The 19,730-nt window shown below is 37.8% G+C and overlaps 1 protein-coding gene and 1 long non-coding RNA gene across 2 annotated transcripts in view; one reads left to right on the plus strand and one right to left on the minus strand.

Moving 5' to 3' along the window:
• LOC125319851 overlaps window positions 1-19,730 on the minus strand; it is a 75,314-nt gene that overhangs the window by 11,386 nt on the left and 44,198 nt on the right. The window lies entirely within an intron of this gene.
• On the plus strand, window positions 10,654-19,556 carry LOC125319850 (protein FAM240B-like). Its single transcript, XM_048291535.1, has 3 exons — window positions 10,654-10,833; window positions 16,641-16,789; window positions 19,245-19,556. The coding sequence occupies exons 2-3, from the start codon at window positions 16,644-16,646 to the stop codon at window positions 19,375-19,377; spliced, it is 279 nt and encodes a 92-aa protein (XP_048147492.1). The 5' UTR covers window positions 10,654-10,833; window positions 16,641-16,643; the 3' UTR covers window positions 19,378-19,556.

Raw genomic sequence — 19,730 nt, forward strand, 5'->3', positions numbered from 1 at the left:
CAGCAGAACTTTTGCAAAACAGACAGTTGTAGGTTTAGACCCCAGTAAATGGTACTGTCTTTATTATTTATACTATATCTGCACTGTTGGACACTGCGATAGCCAGAATGAACAGATGCTCAGGAAATTATTCAGTGGCAGATGACTGACCTTGTCATCTCATAGAAGGTTTTGAAACACTGCTTATATTTCTTTTTTATATAATTACAGAAAACTATTTCATGTTTGCTCATGCTTGCTGAGAATAAGGAGGGCAATAAATCTGGATTACAGAGGAACATGAGTACAGCTTACAGCAACACTGTGGTTTAAATGAAATGTCTTATCATTTGACTAGAAATTACATTATTGTAACACTTTGGAGGCTTGAGTGAGCAATTAGAGAAGTAATATATCTGCAGCACTACAAGTACTTACAGAAAACTAAAACAAAAAAATAGAACAATTTTCCTGAAAATCTTGTCCTGGAAGTATTGCATGTATTTTCAATCACCTCATAAAATCTGCTGTTTCTTATGGTTGAACTGAGTTCCAAGGATCACCTTATATGATATATCAAGTTGGACTAGCTGAGAGAATTATCTCAGCTTTAAGCAAGGACAAGAAGTTACAGTGGACAGAAATCGCAAAAATCTCTTCAGAGAAATGGCAATAGCCTATGTTACTGGTATGCAGTTTTTTGACACCCATCTTTGTCTTTGTGGACATATGACAATGGGTTACTTCTCAATCACAGAATTCACTATTTTTATACCAATTATCTTTGACTGTTAGTCTTTAAGTCATTCATCATTTTTCTGTTCTTCTGTCAAGCTTTGGTGATTCCATCAAGGAATATATAAAGAGTTTTGGGAATTAGATCGTTAATTACATGAGAATAATTTAAAAATTGAAACTAATAACAGTAATATTTCATATATAAAGAGCTAAAAATTATTCACATAAACTGTTTGGATCTCTTCCTAAAAAACTGGCAACACAGCTGGCCACTTTTTCATAGTTATTATTTCTGTTTGAAAATTAGCACATTCTGAGATCGTGATGAGTGACTACGAAATGTGAAGGTTGCCAGCTGTAGTGAGACCAAAGATCTCTTTCCCTGCCTGTAAATTGCCACCATAAATGTACTGTCACAAACCATAATGCTATAAGACATGTGTTGGCATTTCTCTGGTCAAGAAATTATGTAACCTCATATTGGTTTTCAACACCTGCACTATTTACAAGCATTTGAGTCCTTGCCGGCTCAGTCCCTGAGGACAGCAATGCAGTCTTATGATCTGTTAACCATGAGGATTCATTTCTGTTGTCATGTTTTGCTATAATTAAAACTGCCTGTTCAGTCATTTATAGTAAGCCTGAAAATCCGACTCAAAACAGAGGAGCTGGGAACACAGACTTTCCAAGCCATGCATGGGCTACTCAGGATATATAAATAAAACAGTCCCTTCATTTTTTCCACTTTCATAGTTTTGTTTTCTTCTGTCTCTGTGTCCCATTCTCTTCTATCCCCACTGTTCAGATAACTTCCAGCATGTATGGCTTTCTAACCTTGTTTCTAAACCCTAGAAACTCCTCTTCTAAAGAGAGAAAAGGAGGATGAGTATCTCCTGCCTGTGGTAGGAAGTGATACAGGATTTGGACTGGTCCAGGAAATCCATAAGAGATAGTTTCCCATTTTTAAAACATTCAGACCAAATTCATTCCCATGTTCACATAGTGCATTGAATGTGGATTGAACAATGAATTTCAACTATAAAAAAATATATTACTGGATCCACCTACTTCTAGAGTTTTAGGGCTGGGTCTTTAAGAAGCCCTTGTTTGCTCAGGAGAGGTCTGGTGGAGATTTATTTACAAGGAAAACCAAAAAAAAAAGTAGAAAAGATTAATTGCAGATTTATGGACATCAGACAAATAAAAAAACTGTCACAAAACAAATGCAAAATGTGCAGATTTTGTCTGGAATTCAGTCAGGTGCCATAAGGAATATTTAACAGGTTAAGTGAATGTCTTTCACTGGGTTATTTGACATAAGATCATTAAGACTACCTAAAGATAAAGGAGAACAAAAAAAAAAGGAGAGTAAGAACATAAGAACACACTAAGAAAAAACTACAGAAGACGCCAGTAACTTCTCATGGTATGTCTGTAGAAGATATAGAGTGATAATAACATATTGGTTCTTCCATGCCCTGACTTTCATTGGTAGAACAGAATAAGGTTGCTCTTAAAATACATGTCCATTCTCTAAAATATGCATTGAGAGAAGTGAAGACAGTCAGATATTATGGTGAAAGGGTTTGTGGTTTTGTTCTCTCTAAAACAGATTATCAACATCTAATTATGACAATGCAGAAAATAGTAGACTGAATGCGGTTAAAAGATAAAAGAAGAAATAGAGATAAATGTTGTTACTCACTGGTGACAGAGCCACATTAGCCTTTTTGACAGGGCTGCTGAGATTCTATGGCAAAAGCAGAATGTTAAAGATTTCTGATGTTTCTTGATTTGTCCTTCATTAGAAACATTACAACAACATATTTTATCCCAATATTTGTTCATGCCCAAGAGTGGCTAAGAGAAAGCACATTTACATGAAAAAGGAGATGTAACTCAGTAAAAGTTTCTGTCTCAATCCCCAGTATAAGTACAGGATAAGGCAGGTTCACTGAAACTATTTAATAAATGGATTCTCAGATCAGCTACAGAGGTGCTCTGAACAAATCACTTTACTCCTCAAAATCTCATTCTTCCCATCTATACAATGACAACATTAATACTCACATTGCAAATAAAATTCTGCTAGGGTCTGTAAGTAAAAAGCTCTGTATGTAAGCAGAGCATTCCTCATGCTTTCACTACTGAGATGTCACCCTTGTTATCTCCAGATTTCTGAAAAAGAAGTCAGATCTCTTCTTGTACTACCTCAGCAGTGTTAGGTTATCTCTTTTTTTAGCTTTATTGCTTGAGTTATGAAAGTAAAGGGCAAGTTTTGACTTGATGTACAGTACTGTGCTTTCCAGGTCGTCTAGTTACGTGCGCTCAACATTCTTTCAACACTGACAATTTCATAGGATGGTCATGGTGAATCTGTTCACATTCAGCTTGCAAATTATTAAGCAATCTAGTAATCACAGTCCTAACAATGGAATAAAATGACAATAAGAGTTATGTCAATGCCCGGTTTTCCCAGTTAAAACTGAAAATTACTGTTTTTCAATAAAATAAATACATATGCCATAAATACAAGCTCATAAACAAGCACAGGTCCAGTACTTTTCCAATAGAAGCAAAAGGTGATTTTACTTTATTTTTCTCCCCTGCTTGAGAATTCCTTATTTATAGGCTTCAGAAACTGACATCCAAGACCTTACAGGAAATATTTCAAGACATAACTTGACTGAAAGAAACACAAGAGTTGAGAAATTGCATGGTGCTCTGTATTTTACTACTGAAGAAGTTGAAAACTGAAAAGGGAAAAACATCTCTTTCACTGTAAACAAATTACGTATTTTCTACATAATGCTTAAAACAAACTTTCATTTGCGTCTGCTTAGACATGAGAGGAGATGTCTCTCTGTCATACACTTTTCACTGACAATGCAGTTATCTTTGATTTATGCTGTTTTCATAAAGATTAAAATTTGACCCTTTTCTTGTATTTGTTTATAAGACATGAAAAATGACATGTTTTTGTAAGTAATTAATAACCGAGAGATCAAACTAATAATAAAAAGCTTGTAAATTAAAATGTCAAGGAGACTAATGCAATATTTGATAAATGACTATGTTGTTTCTGAGGATTACATTTTAATGCCATGGTAATAGCTTGATTATAAAGGACAATTACTGCATTTAAAGTAGGCTGGGCAGAACATAACCAGACTCATATCTAATTTTAAGTTAACCTGGATGTAACATCTCCACAGAAATACATTTCTTACCCAACCAAAATGGAACTTAATTATTAGAATGTGGGATTTTATTTTCCTCTTTTCCGCCGATATAACTACTAACATCATTTCCTTTGATTTTTTTAATGCATTTGTTTTCTTTTTTCTCACTGTGCTTCCCAATATACCTGTAACCTTTCCCTTCTAGAACAGCTTAAAAATTACTTGACCATCTCCATGGAAATTAGTTAGAAAAATTAACAGTCATTGCCACCTGATGAGCTCTTTTCTGCAAAACAGGAGTGCCTAAAGTCCACATCCCTGCCTGCAACTTTGCCTGCATACTCCAAAGATGTAGGAAAGAATTAAAAGCTAGATGAATAAAGAAAAGACCAGAAGTTAGAATGATCTGTTTTGTGAGAAACGTATTTTCTAAAAAAACTCTTCTACACAATTATTTCTTCTCTTTGTGGCAATATTTTTTTCCCTACAACAAAAATTTAAGGAAACGGTTTCATTTAAAAGCCATAGGGTACCCAAAACAAAACACTGGATTTAAGACCCAGGAGCAATTTCATAAGACTGGTAAAGTTGAATCAATTTTCACTCATCTGCTGGCAGACTGAAGGCATCTCATTGGACTGTCTGTTCGGGGTCCGGGATCCTGGAGTTCCCCAAGTCTAAGCTCAACACTGATTTTTATTTCTATAGTTACCAAAATATTCTTATTTCTCAAAAAAATCCTTGCTTTTCCAAATCATCTGTCCTATACTCATGAAGACATAATTTCTTACTAGCAATTTGTGCCATGAAAGAGAATCAGTGGATGGTGACACTTAAATATCTTTAGACAACATTATCATTAGACAACATCTGTACTTTTGGGAAGCATGTCCCACTGTGTGATTTCATCTTTATTATCAGCCTTTAGGCTATCACTCAATTTAAACTAAAGGTACTTTGGCAACACAATGCTCACCACCTTTTGTGGTCACTGTGCACAAACCCCAGTGTAGTAAATGCTCTTGCCCATAGCCTTTTCCCCACCCAGAAACATCCATCACCGTGATGGACATTTGTTGTTTCTAAATGTTTGTGAACAGTTTTATTTCTGCACCCTTCAGATGTTGTTTTTCTCATTTAAAAAATACTTGTCACTTTTACCATTTCATTCAGATTCCTGGAGTTAAGTATTTTCTAAAATAAATCATAACTGGGACAAAAGACAAATATTTGAATAGAGAAACATGGCATGTAGTTCATCAGTGTAATCAGAGAGAGCAAATGAGAGCATTAGTGAAAGGTAGACTTACGTCCCCGTTCATGTCTGAGATAGCACAGGATAAAACTAGTGTGTTTTGGCTGCAGTGAGCTGTGACATTCCTCTTGCCAGCCTGGCACCTAAGTTTCTCAGGAGATCTCTCCCCAAACCATTTCCACCAAAACATTCATGTGAGCAGGGACATACTTTTCAGACTCTTTAAACCTCTGAGGTGCAATGGATGCAAAGTTCAGGAAATTCCTTCAGCATTGCATCTAGCAGAGCAGACAAGGTAGCTGCTAACATGCGGGAGGTGATGAGTAGCTGAGGTGGGATGGTGGTGGCCACTGCCTCAGCCTGTGCAGCTGCACCCAGGCGCAAAGTGGTGAATGGAAGTGGTGCATGTTCATAACGGGGTGTCAGAAGAACATCTGACATTGATGGATAATGTTAAATAAAATCAGAAAGGAGCACTACGGTAAAAATGAAGCCTAAGAGCCCACCCAGTAAACACCAAACAAATGCTGAGAGAATTTTAGACCAGAGTAGAACTAGTTTGTAATAGAGACATAAGCCCGTTAAAGACTCTGAAATGCACAGACTGAACTTCAGGGTCTCACCACCGTTTTCCCTGAACGCTATTTTTTTATTATGCACTACTAGTTACAGTAGAAGTTGACTTAGACTGCCTTTTGCACATTAAGCGACATTGTGGCTCTTCATTTTTGCAGCAGACTAAAATAGCAAGTAGAAAAAGTTACCAGAGATCATGGGTGACTTTTCTGTGTACTTAAACTAGTGTTTCTGGCACATTCTCCCGCAAACTATCCATGCTGTGTCTCCCTTTCTGGTGCATACAGAGAACATTTGAATAGACCCTACCATTAGCACCATTGTCTGCAGACACAGAAAGAAAGAACCTACTAAGAACCCTTAAATCCCCATGGGTTGTTTGTCTGTCTAGTTGAAGATTATCCTGATTTTCAAGCTTAAGGAAGCTTGACCCTTCTGATTAAAGTCAGACAACTAAAGACAAAACAGCACAGCATAGGTGAAAGTGTGGAAGACCAAGATTCAGCAAGTGAACACTACAGAGAAGAAATTTCCTGAATATGTAGTTGGCGGCTGCATTTAATGAGTAGGAAAGATAGAAGAAAAATGCTGAGACAGTAAGAAAGTTTTCCGAGAGCATACAAAAACTGCAGTACCATCTACACTTCATTATCACCTCCCACATTGTTGTGTTTCATGCACCTTGCATCCATAACCCAGCCCTTGCATGAGGGAGCCTACATCATGCACTACAGGCCCTGGAAGCCAGCAGCAGCTCTATGCCAGTGAAAATCAGGAACCAGTCTTCATTTCCTCCTTCCCTTCATGCTTGAAAGTAATGTGCAATAGACAAAACACAAACAGTCTTGATAAGGAAATGTAAGTTGAACAAAAATCTGAGACTAGGCCACCTCCTCTTCTGGTAGTTAAGTGTATATGACCAAGCAGAATAGGAGGAAAGAAATACATGTTTTGTAGCCTGTTAGACTATATGGAGGTCACTGTAGCTAAATGCCCACTGAAATCTTCAATGGACTAAAACAAATTAATTCTCTTCCTTTTAATGAAGGACAAGTTTTGGTTACCTAATGCAAACAAGCATTTTACTGACAGCATCAACATGGCAAGAGGAGTCTATCTGTGTAAAATTCACTATAAACCGTTTCGTGTAATTAGAAATAACTTAGAAATAAGGCAGAGAAACTTATGATTATTCAAGTACTCCCTGAATCATCCCATCAATTATTGTTTTCCAATCATGGCAACAATTTGTCAAGAGTCATTCCTGTCATATTACAGTAGGAAGGGTAACTGGCACCCTCATGCCGGTCATGTGTTGCTCATCTGCATCAAATCAGCCACAGAGCTAATCTCCAGATGCTTCCCTAGCCTCAAGGTCTCCCCTCTCTGACAATGTTCCCACATTGCAAAACAATCCATGTGCTCTTGTCATGAGCTCAAACAGTACAAGGAAATTGGCTTGGCTTTAGGAATCTACTTTTAGATGCCAGTTTAGACAAAGGTATCTACACAACTTAGAACATGCAATATCTGAATACACATACTGCTAGGGCAGTATTTCGTGTCCAGCTGTCCTTCACCTTGATGTGCTTGACAGTAATACAGTATTCCATCAGTCCCTTAGTGACTGCAGCTATTAGTAGCACAGATTCTGCATCAACAACATAGCATGTAGGGCTGCTACACTCTTATTTTTGAGCATTTTTTCACAAAATTCTGCAGAGATTGGTGAGACCCCATGCGTAGGTAAGACAGTCTTTTCTTCCATACTCTTGCCTGGTTTTAACTATGATATTCCATCATTTTTTATATGCCTTTATTGCTTTCACCCATGGAGTTGAATCCATGGTAGTTGTTACGTAGAAAAAAATTGAGGCTGCCCTATGACAGAGGTATGGTCTGGGAGCCAAGTGTGACCACAGAATAGGGTGAGAGAGAAGGCCGGATATGAGAATTTGAAGGACAGGCCTCAGGAGCCAGATTCCTGGGCCTAAGATAAAGCAGGGAGCTTGGGCAGAGATGTGGGTCCCAGGTGAGACAGGGAAGGTCTCCAGGGGCCTGTTGAGGTCCTCAGGCTCTGATAGTAATGCAGTAAGGAAACACTCTGAAATACAGAGTGGTGGCCTATAAACACCACAGTTCAAGGCCACATTCTGCAATTGCTCACATAAAGCAAAGAAAAGCTCCATATAAAAGGCTATTTCTGCACCAACTGGCAAAAAAATACAAGGTGGTGGAAGGGTAGCAAAGTGAATTACTGTAATACAACATCCAAAAAACAGTCATTTATAACAAAGGCTGTGTCAGCACAAGACAACATTATCTGAAACCTATAGATCTAAATCATTACAAATGAGCAGAAGCAACCGTCGGAGCCCTACAGCGAGAGGTATGCTGTAGACTTGCCAAATTCTTAGGTGAAGCTGTCAAGTTAGGCTGTAAAACTTCAAACGTATAGTGGTGTCTCTGTGCTTTATAACGTTGAAATAATTTACTCAAAATATTGATTTGTCAGACAACTCTATAGAGAAAATCTGTGCTACTTCTAAAGTCACATAACATAGTTTCAATTGACTCGGTACTACCAGAATGCTGGAGTAGACTATACTGTTGATCTCTCTATATTATCAGACTGATACTACAGTGATCAGCCTTGCTTCCCATGTCTTAGTCACTTTATTTACACATTGTTGTAGCCTTGTCCTCTGTTTCTTATGCTTTCTTTCCACTAGGCACCGCTGACACTGCAGTGGAATTGTGTGTGAGTTCTCCGAGATGTTGAATTAAGGCATTTTCAGCACAATAATACAAGCAGCATTTCGAGATCTGTTTTATGTCTGGGCTGTAGTGAAATTCAGATTTTCCAAAACAAATTCCAAGTAACTTCCTTGCCATGAAAAAGTATGCCTTAGGATACCTAGTAATCAAAATGTGAGCAGTATATTCAATAGTCTCAGAAAGGGCAAAATGTACATCTGAGACATACAGGAGATCAAACAAGCATGCTGTTGGCACTGCCTCTCAGGCCCGGAGTTCTGCATTACTTGTATGAAGAGGAGCAGCTCCAAGATGAGAAACTGTAAGAGTGTGACACCATCAGCAGCAGCTTGGGCATTTGTCTAGGATCCAGGACAGCTATCAGTCAGAGCAGTCTGTCCTGGAACAGTGATTTACCAACTTCACGTTACATTTCGTGGCTAACCTCCACTAACAGTAGCAATGCTGAGCTTTTACTGATTGGTTAGTGGAAAAATTAATTCAGCTGTTCATCTGAAGTAATTATGGATTCTATAAGGATACTTAATGATATGTTACAATCTCCCTCTCCCTTCCCTTCTCACCATGTACTAACCACATCCAGCAGACAATAAATAGCCTGTTACTCTTTATGTTAGGAGATAAGGTGGACTTCATTGCCTCTTCTTTACTATCTTCTTCTCATCTCTACAGAGGAACCAGCCCTTATGTCTTATGATCTCAGCCAGGTTTATCTATTTGAACTTAGAAGTGGTTAAAATGAGCTAACATCTTTTAGTGAAAGCTCCCTAACGGTGAGAAGTTTAAAAAAGGAATTCATCTAGAGCTTAGAAACAATGTTGTTACTGTTTTGAGCAGCAGAATTTGGCACAAAATGAAATAGTTAGTTAAAGAAATTTTCTGGAGAGCACAAAGGTTGTCATAAGCATAGGGGACTGAATTTCAAAAACAAAAGAAAGAAATTACTGAAGGATTGAAATAGAGAAAAAGGCACAAAAGGCAGGCTGTGAACTTGGGATCTAATTAAAATTTCTGTTATAAGTTGAAGCTTATAAGTTGAAAAAAATAAGAGGAGAACTAGGTGAGTTCATGAATCAATTAGAAAGTTGTAATGAGCACTGTAGTTCTCTGGAAAGTGGTTCTAGATTCCAATTGTTATATCCAAACAAAATAAGCAAGCATACAAGGGACTAATACTCCACTGGAATGTGACACAGTTCTCATTGCTTGTGTTCAATGAGACCACAGAGAAGAGTCATGAGACCTCCTATCAAGAGAATGAGTATGAGAAGAGTCCAAAGCCCTTAAATGTTATTATAGCAAAACAAAGAAGGAGAGAGGAGGTGACGTGTGCCCTACATACCTTGAAGACAAGAGAAAGGTTTGTAGATTGTAGATTAAATGTAAACTTACAGTACTTGGCACAGAAAATTCTGGAGCAACCTTACACTTAACGTTACACTGCAGTAAGAAACATAACTAACTTCAAGGTGGAACTTGCCAAGCTACCAAAAGCTCATGTAGTCAGGCTGCCAATAAAAGCTGGGAGCAGAAGGTCTGTCACTGTTCTCCCTTTGTCAGAGTCAGTAGCACCTTACTTGCCTGTGTTTTTCTGTTCACCCAGGAGTACCAGTGGAGGGAGGAAGAATCTGTCCAAGAAGTGGAAGTGCTAAGTTCTGTAACAAATTATATATGCTATGTTTCAGCTTGCAGCTGGCCAGATTCCTGCACTATTGAGAGTATTAACAGCTTAGCTGGAATCCTGTCATGTAGTCTACCAGGTGCTTTTACAGACCAACACTTCAAAAGGGGTGAAAAAGAAATCTATTTATCTGTCAGTCACTCAGCAGCACAAATGTGAGACACGCTGTGTTATTCAACATGTTCTTTTCAGATCAATCCTTTTTCTTGGAGGGGACAGTGCTGAATTCTTGCAAGTCATATGGAAGTTATGCCACAGTGATCCACACTTGTCAAAGAGTAACAGTTTCTCCAGAGCCGAGTCATGACATCAGTGGCACCTGCCAAAATTTATAGCACAGATGAAACGTGGCATTCAGAGTTTGCGCCCTGTAACTGTCCGGTCATTCCTCGTGGTGTGGTGCAGACTTCACAAAATTAGACTGTGGGTTTGGGTTGTTTTCCCCCCTGCCATTAAGCTAATTCATAACAGCAGATGTCGTCACTCCCAAATAAAAATGAGTGACGGATGAATAGATTTCATCAGTTATTCCTGGCAGTTGGAGTTCTCTTGAAAAGGGGAACACAGGGGTAAAACTGACATGATGCAGTAATCACTCAAGAAAACCATACTTTGACAGAAGAGGAAGCTACTATACAATCAAAGTAAGCATTTATATTCTTGTATTTTGGCCAAAATAAGATTTTCTCTTCCTGTCTTGATTATTAAACCTGCCTAGACATACATGGGTGTACATTTATTTAATGTTTTGTTAAATCATGCAAATTTGAACCTCTTGTTCAATGTTCAATCATGCAATGTTTTCTTCTTGTTCCATCTATGACCTGAAATTATGTATATTTCAGTATACCCTTGTGGAAATTAGTCTGATCCTGTGTGATTTATACAACATAAGAGGTATCCTGCCACTGTTTCACTTTACTCTAATTGTAAATTCAGTTATTAAGCTATTATTTGTTACTATCTTTTTTGGTATTACCAGAACTTCTGTATTACACACACTTCAACTGAAAGGAAAACCACCATAAAAGGAACATGTAAGGGGAGACTCATCAAAATTACGCATTCTATGTGTGTAATTTAAAACTTTTTAGAATGTTGAGGCTTTTTTTTTCTTTAAAGAGCACCATAAACAGGCTTTGAACTGCCCGTTCTGCAATAACCGTAATAGATATATAATGCTGGAACATATTCCATGCTTAGACAAACAAACCCTGGTGAAGGGCAAAAGGAATAGGATATTAGTGTCCTGACGAAGATAAAACAGCTCATGGTCATGATATGATCCAAGGGACTGAGTCTAGTTAAAGTCAAAGATAATCTTTCCATTGTTTACAATGGTCACCAAAAAAAACCTCTGAAGTGACTATGGAAATTCTTCCAGGAATAAGCTTGTGTTCCATATTAAAATTGGCTGAATCATCAAATTCATTGAAAGAGTTAAAATTAGACTTATCTCCAACTTTTAGAAAGAAAATATTTTTAAGATAGATATATATATAGCTATAGATATATATGTATATATAAAATATCATTCTTGTTAAAGACTTTGTCTTTCAGAAAAAATTTTGAAAATAAACTGGAAATGTTCAAATATTGTTTTACATTACTGGTTAAAATATTTCCCAGTAAGGAAAAAAACATAACGTGGTTTTCTTTTTGTTAGCCAAGCCAATTTTTCTTTAAATTGTGCATCATTTGGACTAAAAATCACATTGATATTTTTCTCCAAACATGTTCACCTAACAGTTTTACTGAATGCATTTAAATACTTCTCTAAAAAGTAAAAGCACAAATATTTTGCATACAAGTCTGTCTCTATAGAACACTGAATTTTTAAGACTATGGCTAGCTTAAGACACATATTAAATAGAAAGATTGAAAAAGGGTAAAAAATATCTCCTGACACTTTAGAAACTATTTTCTTCTCCTGCTTGTTTATTTCATATGAAGGTAACTCAAAATAGCAATTTTTGATGAAAACACCAAGAGCCATTTCTGACTCTTAAAATTTCTCCAGAAGGAGTCCAAAGTAGAAATTACAAAGTGTGCAGAAGACAAATTACTTGCATTGGATATTTTTTAAAACTCCTTTTTGTACCTCAGCAGAGGTAGTCTGAGATTAAAATAATTCAAAATATGCAGACCAGGCAGGGGCTAAGACCAGAACATTTGGAAACCTACTAATTTAACACCTTTCCAAAGCACATTCAGACGCAGATCAGATTAAATGAGAGAAGGTTGTACCACCGGCTGTTTCTATACTGGTTTTGTGCCAGTGAATAAAAGTTGTGCATATAACTTACAGCTGGAAGCAAAATTTCCTCTCCCTTGTATGGGATAGATCTGTAGGGAGAAAACTGCTCATCATTCACCCTTCAAAGCTCTTTTAAACTGGCTCTGGGACATGAGCTCACAAGGAGAAGCAGAGGGGCAAGCATTGACCTCTTCACTCTTGTGACTAGTGAGACAACTCAAGGGAATGGCCTGAAGCTGAAGCCTCAGGGGAGGTTTAGGTTGGATATCAGGAAAACGTTCTTCACCCAGAGGGTGGTGGGGCACTGGAACAGGCTCCCCAGGGAAGTGGTCACAGCACCAGCCTGACAGAGTTCAGTAAGCATTTGGGCAATGCTCTCAGGCACATGGTGGGGATGGTGCTGCGCAGGGCCAGGAGCCGGACTCAATGATCTTTGCGGGTCCCTTCCAATGCAGCATATCCTGCGACTCTATGATTTTATGAGTTTAAAACAATGTATTATATGTAGGTGTTATCTGTGTTTCAAGAGTGATTTGCTGTCTTACAGATTGCTGCATGACCCTCTGATTTAGGGTTTGATTATAAATGTAGGAGATTTTTCTTTTACAGTGCCATTAATTTCGTTTTTACAATTACTTCTTCTTGTGGACATTCTCCATAAATTAATAATATGTTAGCATATAATTTAATTTCCATAAATGATGAATGCTGTAAAAACTCTTTTGTACACACTTACACATTTTTGACAGTTGAGTTTTAGAGCTACCAAATGCATAAGCCACTTTAACCAAATATAATTTCATCCTTATTTAAATGTTGTTTTATCAGCTTAGCTCTCTAAAAAAGCAGTGAACCATACTTCATATGGACAGGAAGGACTGCAAAACCAACATAATAATAGTTCCTCCTTAACTATCTTAATTGAAGATTTAATAAGGGAGTCCATCTTGCACCAGTGTTATGCACATTTTGGTAATCCTTCACTGAAAATATATTGCAGAAAGTTTTATAACAAAAATTTTCAGTTCACAAATAAGACAATATTTCAGGTCTTCTGAATGAATAATTTTAAATGAATAGAAATACTTGCTCTTGCTTATTTTACATTCGTATCAGTGAATAAACATGTTAAAACAAGCTGCTATTAGGAGTCAGAAAGACACCTCCACAACTTTCCTTTAATATCTCTGGAATGAGGAACATATTTTCCTTGCACACTTTCCACCCAGACAAAAATGGTCAAGTGACTGTAAGAAAGCGTGGTTTTTATTTACAGGGAAAATCGAATTGCTCTACTTGTTATGAGCCCTGAGTTATCTGAGTGAAAGAATCAAGAACAAGTTTGATGGCATTAAGTCCCAATGTCAGTGTAAATTCAATTTATGTTATTGGGACATCTAAAAAGAAAGAAAAAAAATTACAAACCCTTGGTATCTGGAGCAGTAATAAAGATTTTTGTTTTGATACAGAGAGTTACTCAGAAATCCAAACCAAGCTCCTAAGCAGAATCTTTCAGTTAGAAACAAAAAAGGAGGTATTATACAGCACACATGAACCCTAGTCTCTACACCTAGATGTTGTAATGCCAGGCTCAAAGATAGGATGCTTTCACACATCATGCCTTGAAAGATGCCGGCCAGCAATGCAGACAGCACAGTCTTCAAAAGTTTTACACCAAGAATCTGTCTTAGCAAGGACACAGCAATACCATGTGAAATATTAACTGTCACTGACATTCCTAGGAACTAATACCAAATGTTCTTGACTTACAGAAAGACCCACAGACTTAGCTGACTAAAAGTTGCAGGTTCCCCTCCATCTTTTGGGCACCTCTCTGATCACAGGTTGTTCTTTTGAGTGGAGCAGCCGAAACCTAAAGCAGCCAAAACCCTCATGCACCTCCTCAAAATCTAACCTGTTTAAACCTCAGATAAAGACTGGAGACCCTCTTGTACCATTCGGAGAACTTCAACTAGAAGTTTAATAATCATAAAAATTTAATTTCTAATTAAAGGTTAATGTGTTATGGCAGATTCTTATATGAGGCAAAGTATAATAGGGTTTGGAGGGCACACTGCCTCAGTTTGTCAGCAACTTGCACTTGGCTTCTGAGGCAATGGGATAATTATCTGTAGAGTGTCAAGTGGGCAGCTGCTAGTGATAGAAGAGCCTCTAAATGGTGCAAAGACCCCTGTGACCTGCTGATCCAGGAATGATGAAATAATCAGATTCCATCACTCGTTGTAACAAGCTATTACCAGAGCATTTATTTTAACACTGCTCAAGGCCCATAGAATTAGGACACAGATAGGGCATGTTCCAGTGCATCCGTGACATGCATATCTTTTTGCCAGACGCAGCCTTAAATAATACTATTATTTTGGGGCCTCAGAGTGAGCCAAAGATTATTAAGATTACCCATATTCCTATTTAGACCACATTCATTGCCAAACCAAACATGTTTAGCACAAGGTGTTAGTAGAACTGCTGTACCCACGCCAATGCAACAATTCTTCTTGTATCATGCTGTGCTACATCTACAGCATCCCCAGTCCACAGCAAGGGAAACACTAGAAAAATGCTGTTTGCCTCAGAGAGAAATACCTGTCTCTTTCGGTGACACTGCAGCTCTTGCTGACCTTGCTGTGAAGAGGACCAGCATTCTAACTACTCATACCCCATCACACAGGAGGTTATATATTACATGGCCTAACCAGTTCATACTCATCACTCCAGTTGGGCTGTGCCTGTCTTTAAGCAACTGGACTTCCCAGTGGAGAAATAATGCATCTCAAAGAGATTTTTCTTTTTGTTAAGCAGTTTTTCCAGTCCAGCCAGACTTTGCACCAAGTGTGGCAATATTATTTGATATTATTGATCTTCTTAAAAAATAGATCCATGAAAATGAAGACAAATCTAAAATATTCAATCTATAAAGATGCCCAGAAGTTACTTACGTGTCCTTTTAAGGTGCCAGGAGTTTCAAATACTGTATTTGATAGTAGGACCTTAGAGAAATCTGCCTTAATTGTGTTGCATCTGACTGTCCTTTTCTTTTACTCTGATCTTTCACTTTATGGCATTGTATGAAGTAAAGGTTTCCTCAGACTGGCCTACATTAGCATAGTCTTTGTTGTATTTATCAAGGATAGCTCCTAAAGTATGAAATCATCTAGGAAGAATATTCGTAAGTATGTATCAAGGTCTATGAGGCCTTAATTCATCAGCATTACTGAGTGGAGCATTGGCAGAAGTATCTAATACAGATAAACATAAGGAAGCAAACCTCAAATTAAGTGCTGATCTAGTAATAGAAAACTCTGGAGTTTAGGTTTTTAGAATTTTTCTTTCTTGTATCCTCCCACTTCTTGTTGGGCCTTAGTGGAGGAGACTGATTCAGGAAATAAACAACAGAACTTAACTTTTCAAAGTATCATTATGATCTGATAACCAACACAATATGGTAATATCAACAAGGACATGACACATGATGAGCATTTTAATGTTTGAATAACATGCATTTAGCAAGGACATATTTGCCTATTTTCTGTCTTTTTTCTCATTTATTGGAACTGATCCTGTACTTTAATGAGATCTACTTTTAACCATATTTAAGACTGAATTTTGATAAAATAAAGAACAAGACCATAACAAGCTCCCCAGCGCTTTGCACTCTGTGTGCTTCAACTTCAGATTCATAATTACCTTGATATTTTGTGCATGACATCATTTGGAGTAGCAAAAGGAATCATTTAGGAGCAATCAGTTTCCCTGAGATAAACCATCTGTGATCTGTTTTAAGAATATGGGAGATAGAAAACAGGAAAGTCCTTCACATCTAATCTGAACTTCAGTGACAATGGCACTATATTTGAAAGCATTTTCACAAGTTCTTCTAAAATTACTTCAAATCTCACACACACTGAGGCATCCACAATATTTCAGTTAACTGTGCCACTCGCAGTCATTACTCAGTAAGAAAACATAGTTATGATATTCAACTGTCACCCAAGGCCTGTTTCAATGCCTTATATTTTGGTTCAAGGCAGACTAAGCATTAGTTACCTACTCTTTTCAGGTGACATACTTTATTTTAATAGCACTTCATGAGAATGACATTTCAAGAGGCTAAGTAATAAAGTACCTGCCTCAGGTTAGGCTTTTGACTGTTCTGACCTCTGAATTGCTTTTCAGAAAATGAGCAAGCATACGAACTTTAGACACCACAGGATGGGTGGTCATGATGCGGAAGAGCTGAAGAACTTCTGGGAAAAGGTCATCCAAGAGCAAACTAAACAACAAGAAGCTGAAGAGTCTAGGTTAAGCAAAAGTGCCCTGAACAAGTAAGTGGTATTTTTTCTTTTCCACAAGAGAGCAAGGCATGTCATCACGTGTTTTAAAATAAGGTAACCTGTTATTGTACTGCTTTATTCATAGCACAGATTGTGTTCTGGATCTTTGGCACTTTTTCTCTCACAGCTGCTTGTCTCATATTACCATGGCTCTTCTGCATGGAAACTCAGACACTCCTCACCCTTAAACCTCATGAGCATTCTTCAAAGGCCTTGGAGCATAGCCATGAAAAAATAAAGCACTTTGGAATTATGGCTTGTGACAGCCAGAAAATAGCAGGAATTTTACCTGGAACTGGTACAGCCACACAAATAAATAAAATAGCATTACTTTAAAGGGACAACCACCCACTTAATCTGTAGAATAGAAAATCCGTGGCACCTTTATCATGTTTAACAGCCCTTCATATCATATAAGCCCAAAGGTAAAAATGACACCATGAGATTTTCCCATTCAAAGGAAAAAGTTGTGGGGGTTTTTTGTTGGTTTTGTGTGTGGGTGCTTTTTTTACAAAGCAGTACAAAACAACAGGGATTGCCTAGAGAAACCTGTATTGCTGTATTGTGGTATAGATACCCTGCACAAGTGTGGTGGATTTCTTCAAATATTTGTTCAGCTTGTTACAACTCAGAAGTTTGAACCAGGGTCTCCTGCACACTAAGTGAATCCCCTGACTACTGATGGCCAGAAACAGAGGACAAGAAATACCATGTCTTGTGTGGTTTCCTTTTGTGCTTTCCTCCTGAAATTAATAAAGGCTATCGTGCACAAACTTTTCTCAAAACTGTGACACTCACATAAGCTAATTTGACTTCAGCAAATTGGAAGGTGCTGCTACAGGGCTGTTTCTCGGAAAAAAAATTCTAGATACCTTGACCCCAGTGCCCAAGAAAGAAGTACTGTCATCATTTAGAGACTTGGAAATCAAGATCTGGGCAGGCCTTGTGTCTTGAAAAAGTCAGGTGCAGACAATCCTGCTTCCAGTATCCTACTCCAGCTAGTCAGTAGTGTTTCCAAATCCCAATCACAAAATTACTGGAGAAAAAGCATGTATGACAAAATCCAGGAAAGAGTTCAGCTTCACTGGAAATATTTATCACTCTAGATCACAGAAGACTACCGTGAGAAGACAGTGAAAACAAAATGCAGTTTGTGCATTTTTGACTTCACAAAGCTGAAAAATGTTAAAAGTTTTTGTAAGGTCTTCTCTGAAGAGAAAAAAAGAAACACAGTGAAAGAACCTTGAAAATGTATTAACCTACGTATTCAATATGTCTTAACTGACCCATCACAACCGTGAAATAGACCCAAGCAAGTTCCTTCAAAGTGACTTGCCCAGTCAAAGCTCACAAAAGATAGTTCACAAAGTGTTCTCTAATTTGGAATAAAAAGATTCTTTCAGGAGTCAAAAGGCACTTTCATAACAAAACATACATATCCACTACCTCACATAAGAGGTGCTCAGGAGGATGATGTGGTTTTACATAAAGGCAAGTGCTCCCTTTGAGACACGTAGGACACTGATGAGAAACACCAGTGTTCTCAAAGGCAGATTTTTCTTAACGCACCGTACCTATTTTTTGAGGCTTAACTACATGCATGAAAGAATATTGAAGGCTAGGTAGTTTAAAACACAATGTAAAACCAAACTCAGAATCTAAGATAACACAAGCACCCATGTGAAACAGCTACTGATGGGTTACTCTCAGATGAAATCATTGGCTGCTGTTCTCTTCACCATACCAAAGGTAATTAAAAAACCCATATATTCTGTGATGCATTTGACATTACCATATAATAGCTAATCTTATAATATTGCTGGGTCAGATGTTTCATAACATTCCCTTCAGAAAACAACCCAGCCAACAATATTTTGCAGTTGTCCCTAGAGATATTCTTTTCTGGTTTTGCTATACTAGTGTCTTGCAGCTATGTGTATCTTCTTGTACGTGACATCAATTCCTTTCATTAAACACATACAAGGTCTGCAGAGTTGGTTTTGGTTTGTTTTTTTTTTACCCAGAAAGACATATTTTAAGTTCAGCCTGCTCTTCCCCACAGCATTTTACAGTAGAACTTGAGGGGTTGGGGAAAAATTGTATTTTTTAATTTACACATTGAATGACCTTACTGCATAGGCAGTACTTCTGTGTGGCTTTGAGAATACCCCAGAGGGAAAAACAGAGTTCTTCACAGTGACAGTATTTCAGCAGTTGTTTGACTCATTCGGAATCCAGCAATGTCAACCACTGATAGCATCAGCACTATCCCTTTCTCCCCTGCATTCCCAATCTAGCAAGCTAGAGGGATGTGTAATTGGTAAATAAATACAGGACAAGTGCTCTGGTGATGAAAGAGAGGAAAGCTTCGACCCTGCTGAAAAGCCTTGGATACACTTGAAGGATTTGGCTCAATAATTGCTAAGCACTTGCACTCTCTTTGCAGACTTCGTCAGGAATGGACTCTGCGGCTGGAAGGTCGAGTAAGGCAGGTCCAGGCGCACATGAAAACACGGGAAGAACAAATGACTCCAGTATCTATCGAGGCTCTTCCTTCACCAGATAAAACTGTTGCTTAAAGTTATTGTGTAAACACAGCAAGCACTGGGCCTGATTCTGACCTTCTGCATGCACCTGTAAACTAGCAGTTACACTGCCGAACAACCAAACGGTCAGATTCTGCCCATTTTCCAAACTATTTACTAGAGCTACTATTAAAGTCCTATTGAAATTCAGTGCAAGAATAACGCCACAGGGGGAAAAAAAGCACAAAGGAATAGATGAGAGGCAGACAACTCTAATTTTCCATGATATATTATTACTGTGATGTATCAGGACTCTGTTATGTAACTCTGCATTTCCAAGTGACAACAACATACTGCTAGGAAAGAGGGCAGCTTGTTTAATAGGAATAATATATTCAGGCAGCTGC

This window comes from Corvus hawaiiensis, chromosome Z (genome assembly GCF_020740725.1).
Source record: "Corvus hawaiiensis isolate bCorHaw1 chromosome Z, bCorHaw1.pri.cur, whole genome shotgun sequence".
Classification (NCBI taxonomy): Eukaryota; Metazoa; Chordata; class Aves; order Passeriformes; family Corvidae; genus Corvus; species Corvus hawaiiensis.

Excerpts from the sequence above, each read along its gene's own strand:
- LOC125319850 (XM_048291535.1), top strand. The coding sequence starts at position 16,644 with ATGAGCAAGCATACGAACTTTAGACACCACAGGATGGGTGGTCATGAT. Across the intron at positions 16,790-19,244 it reads AGCAAAAGTGCCCTGAACAA|ACTTCGTCAGGAATGGACTC; the intron begins GTAAGTGGTATT and ends CTCTCTTTGCAG.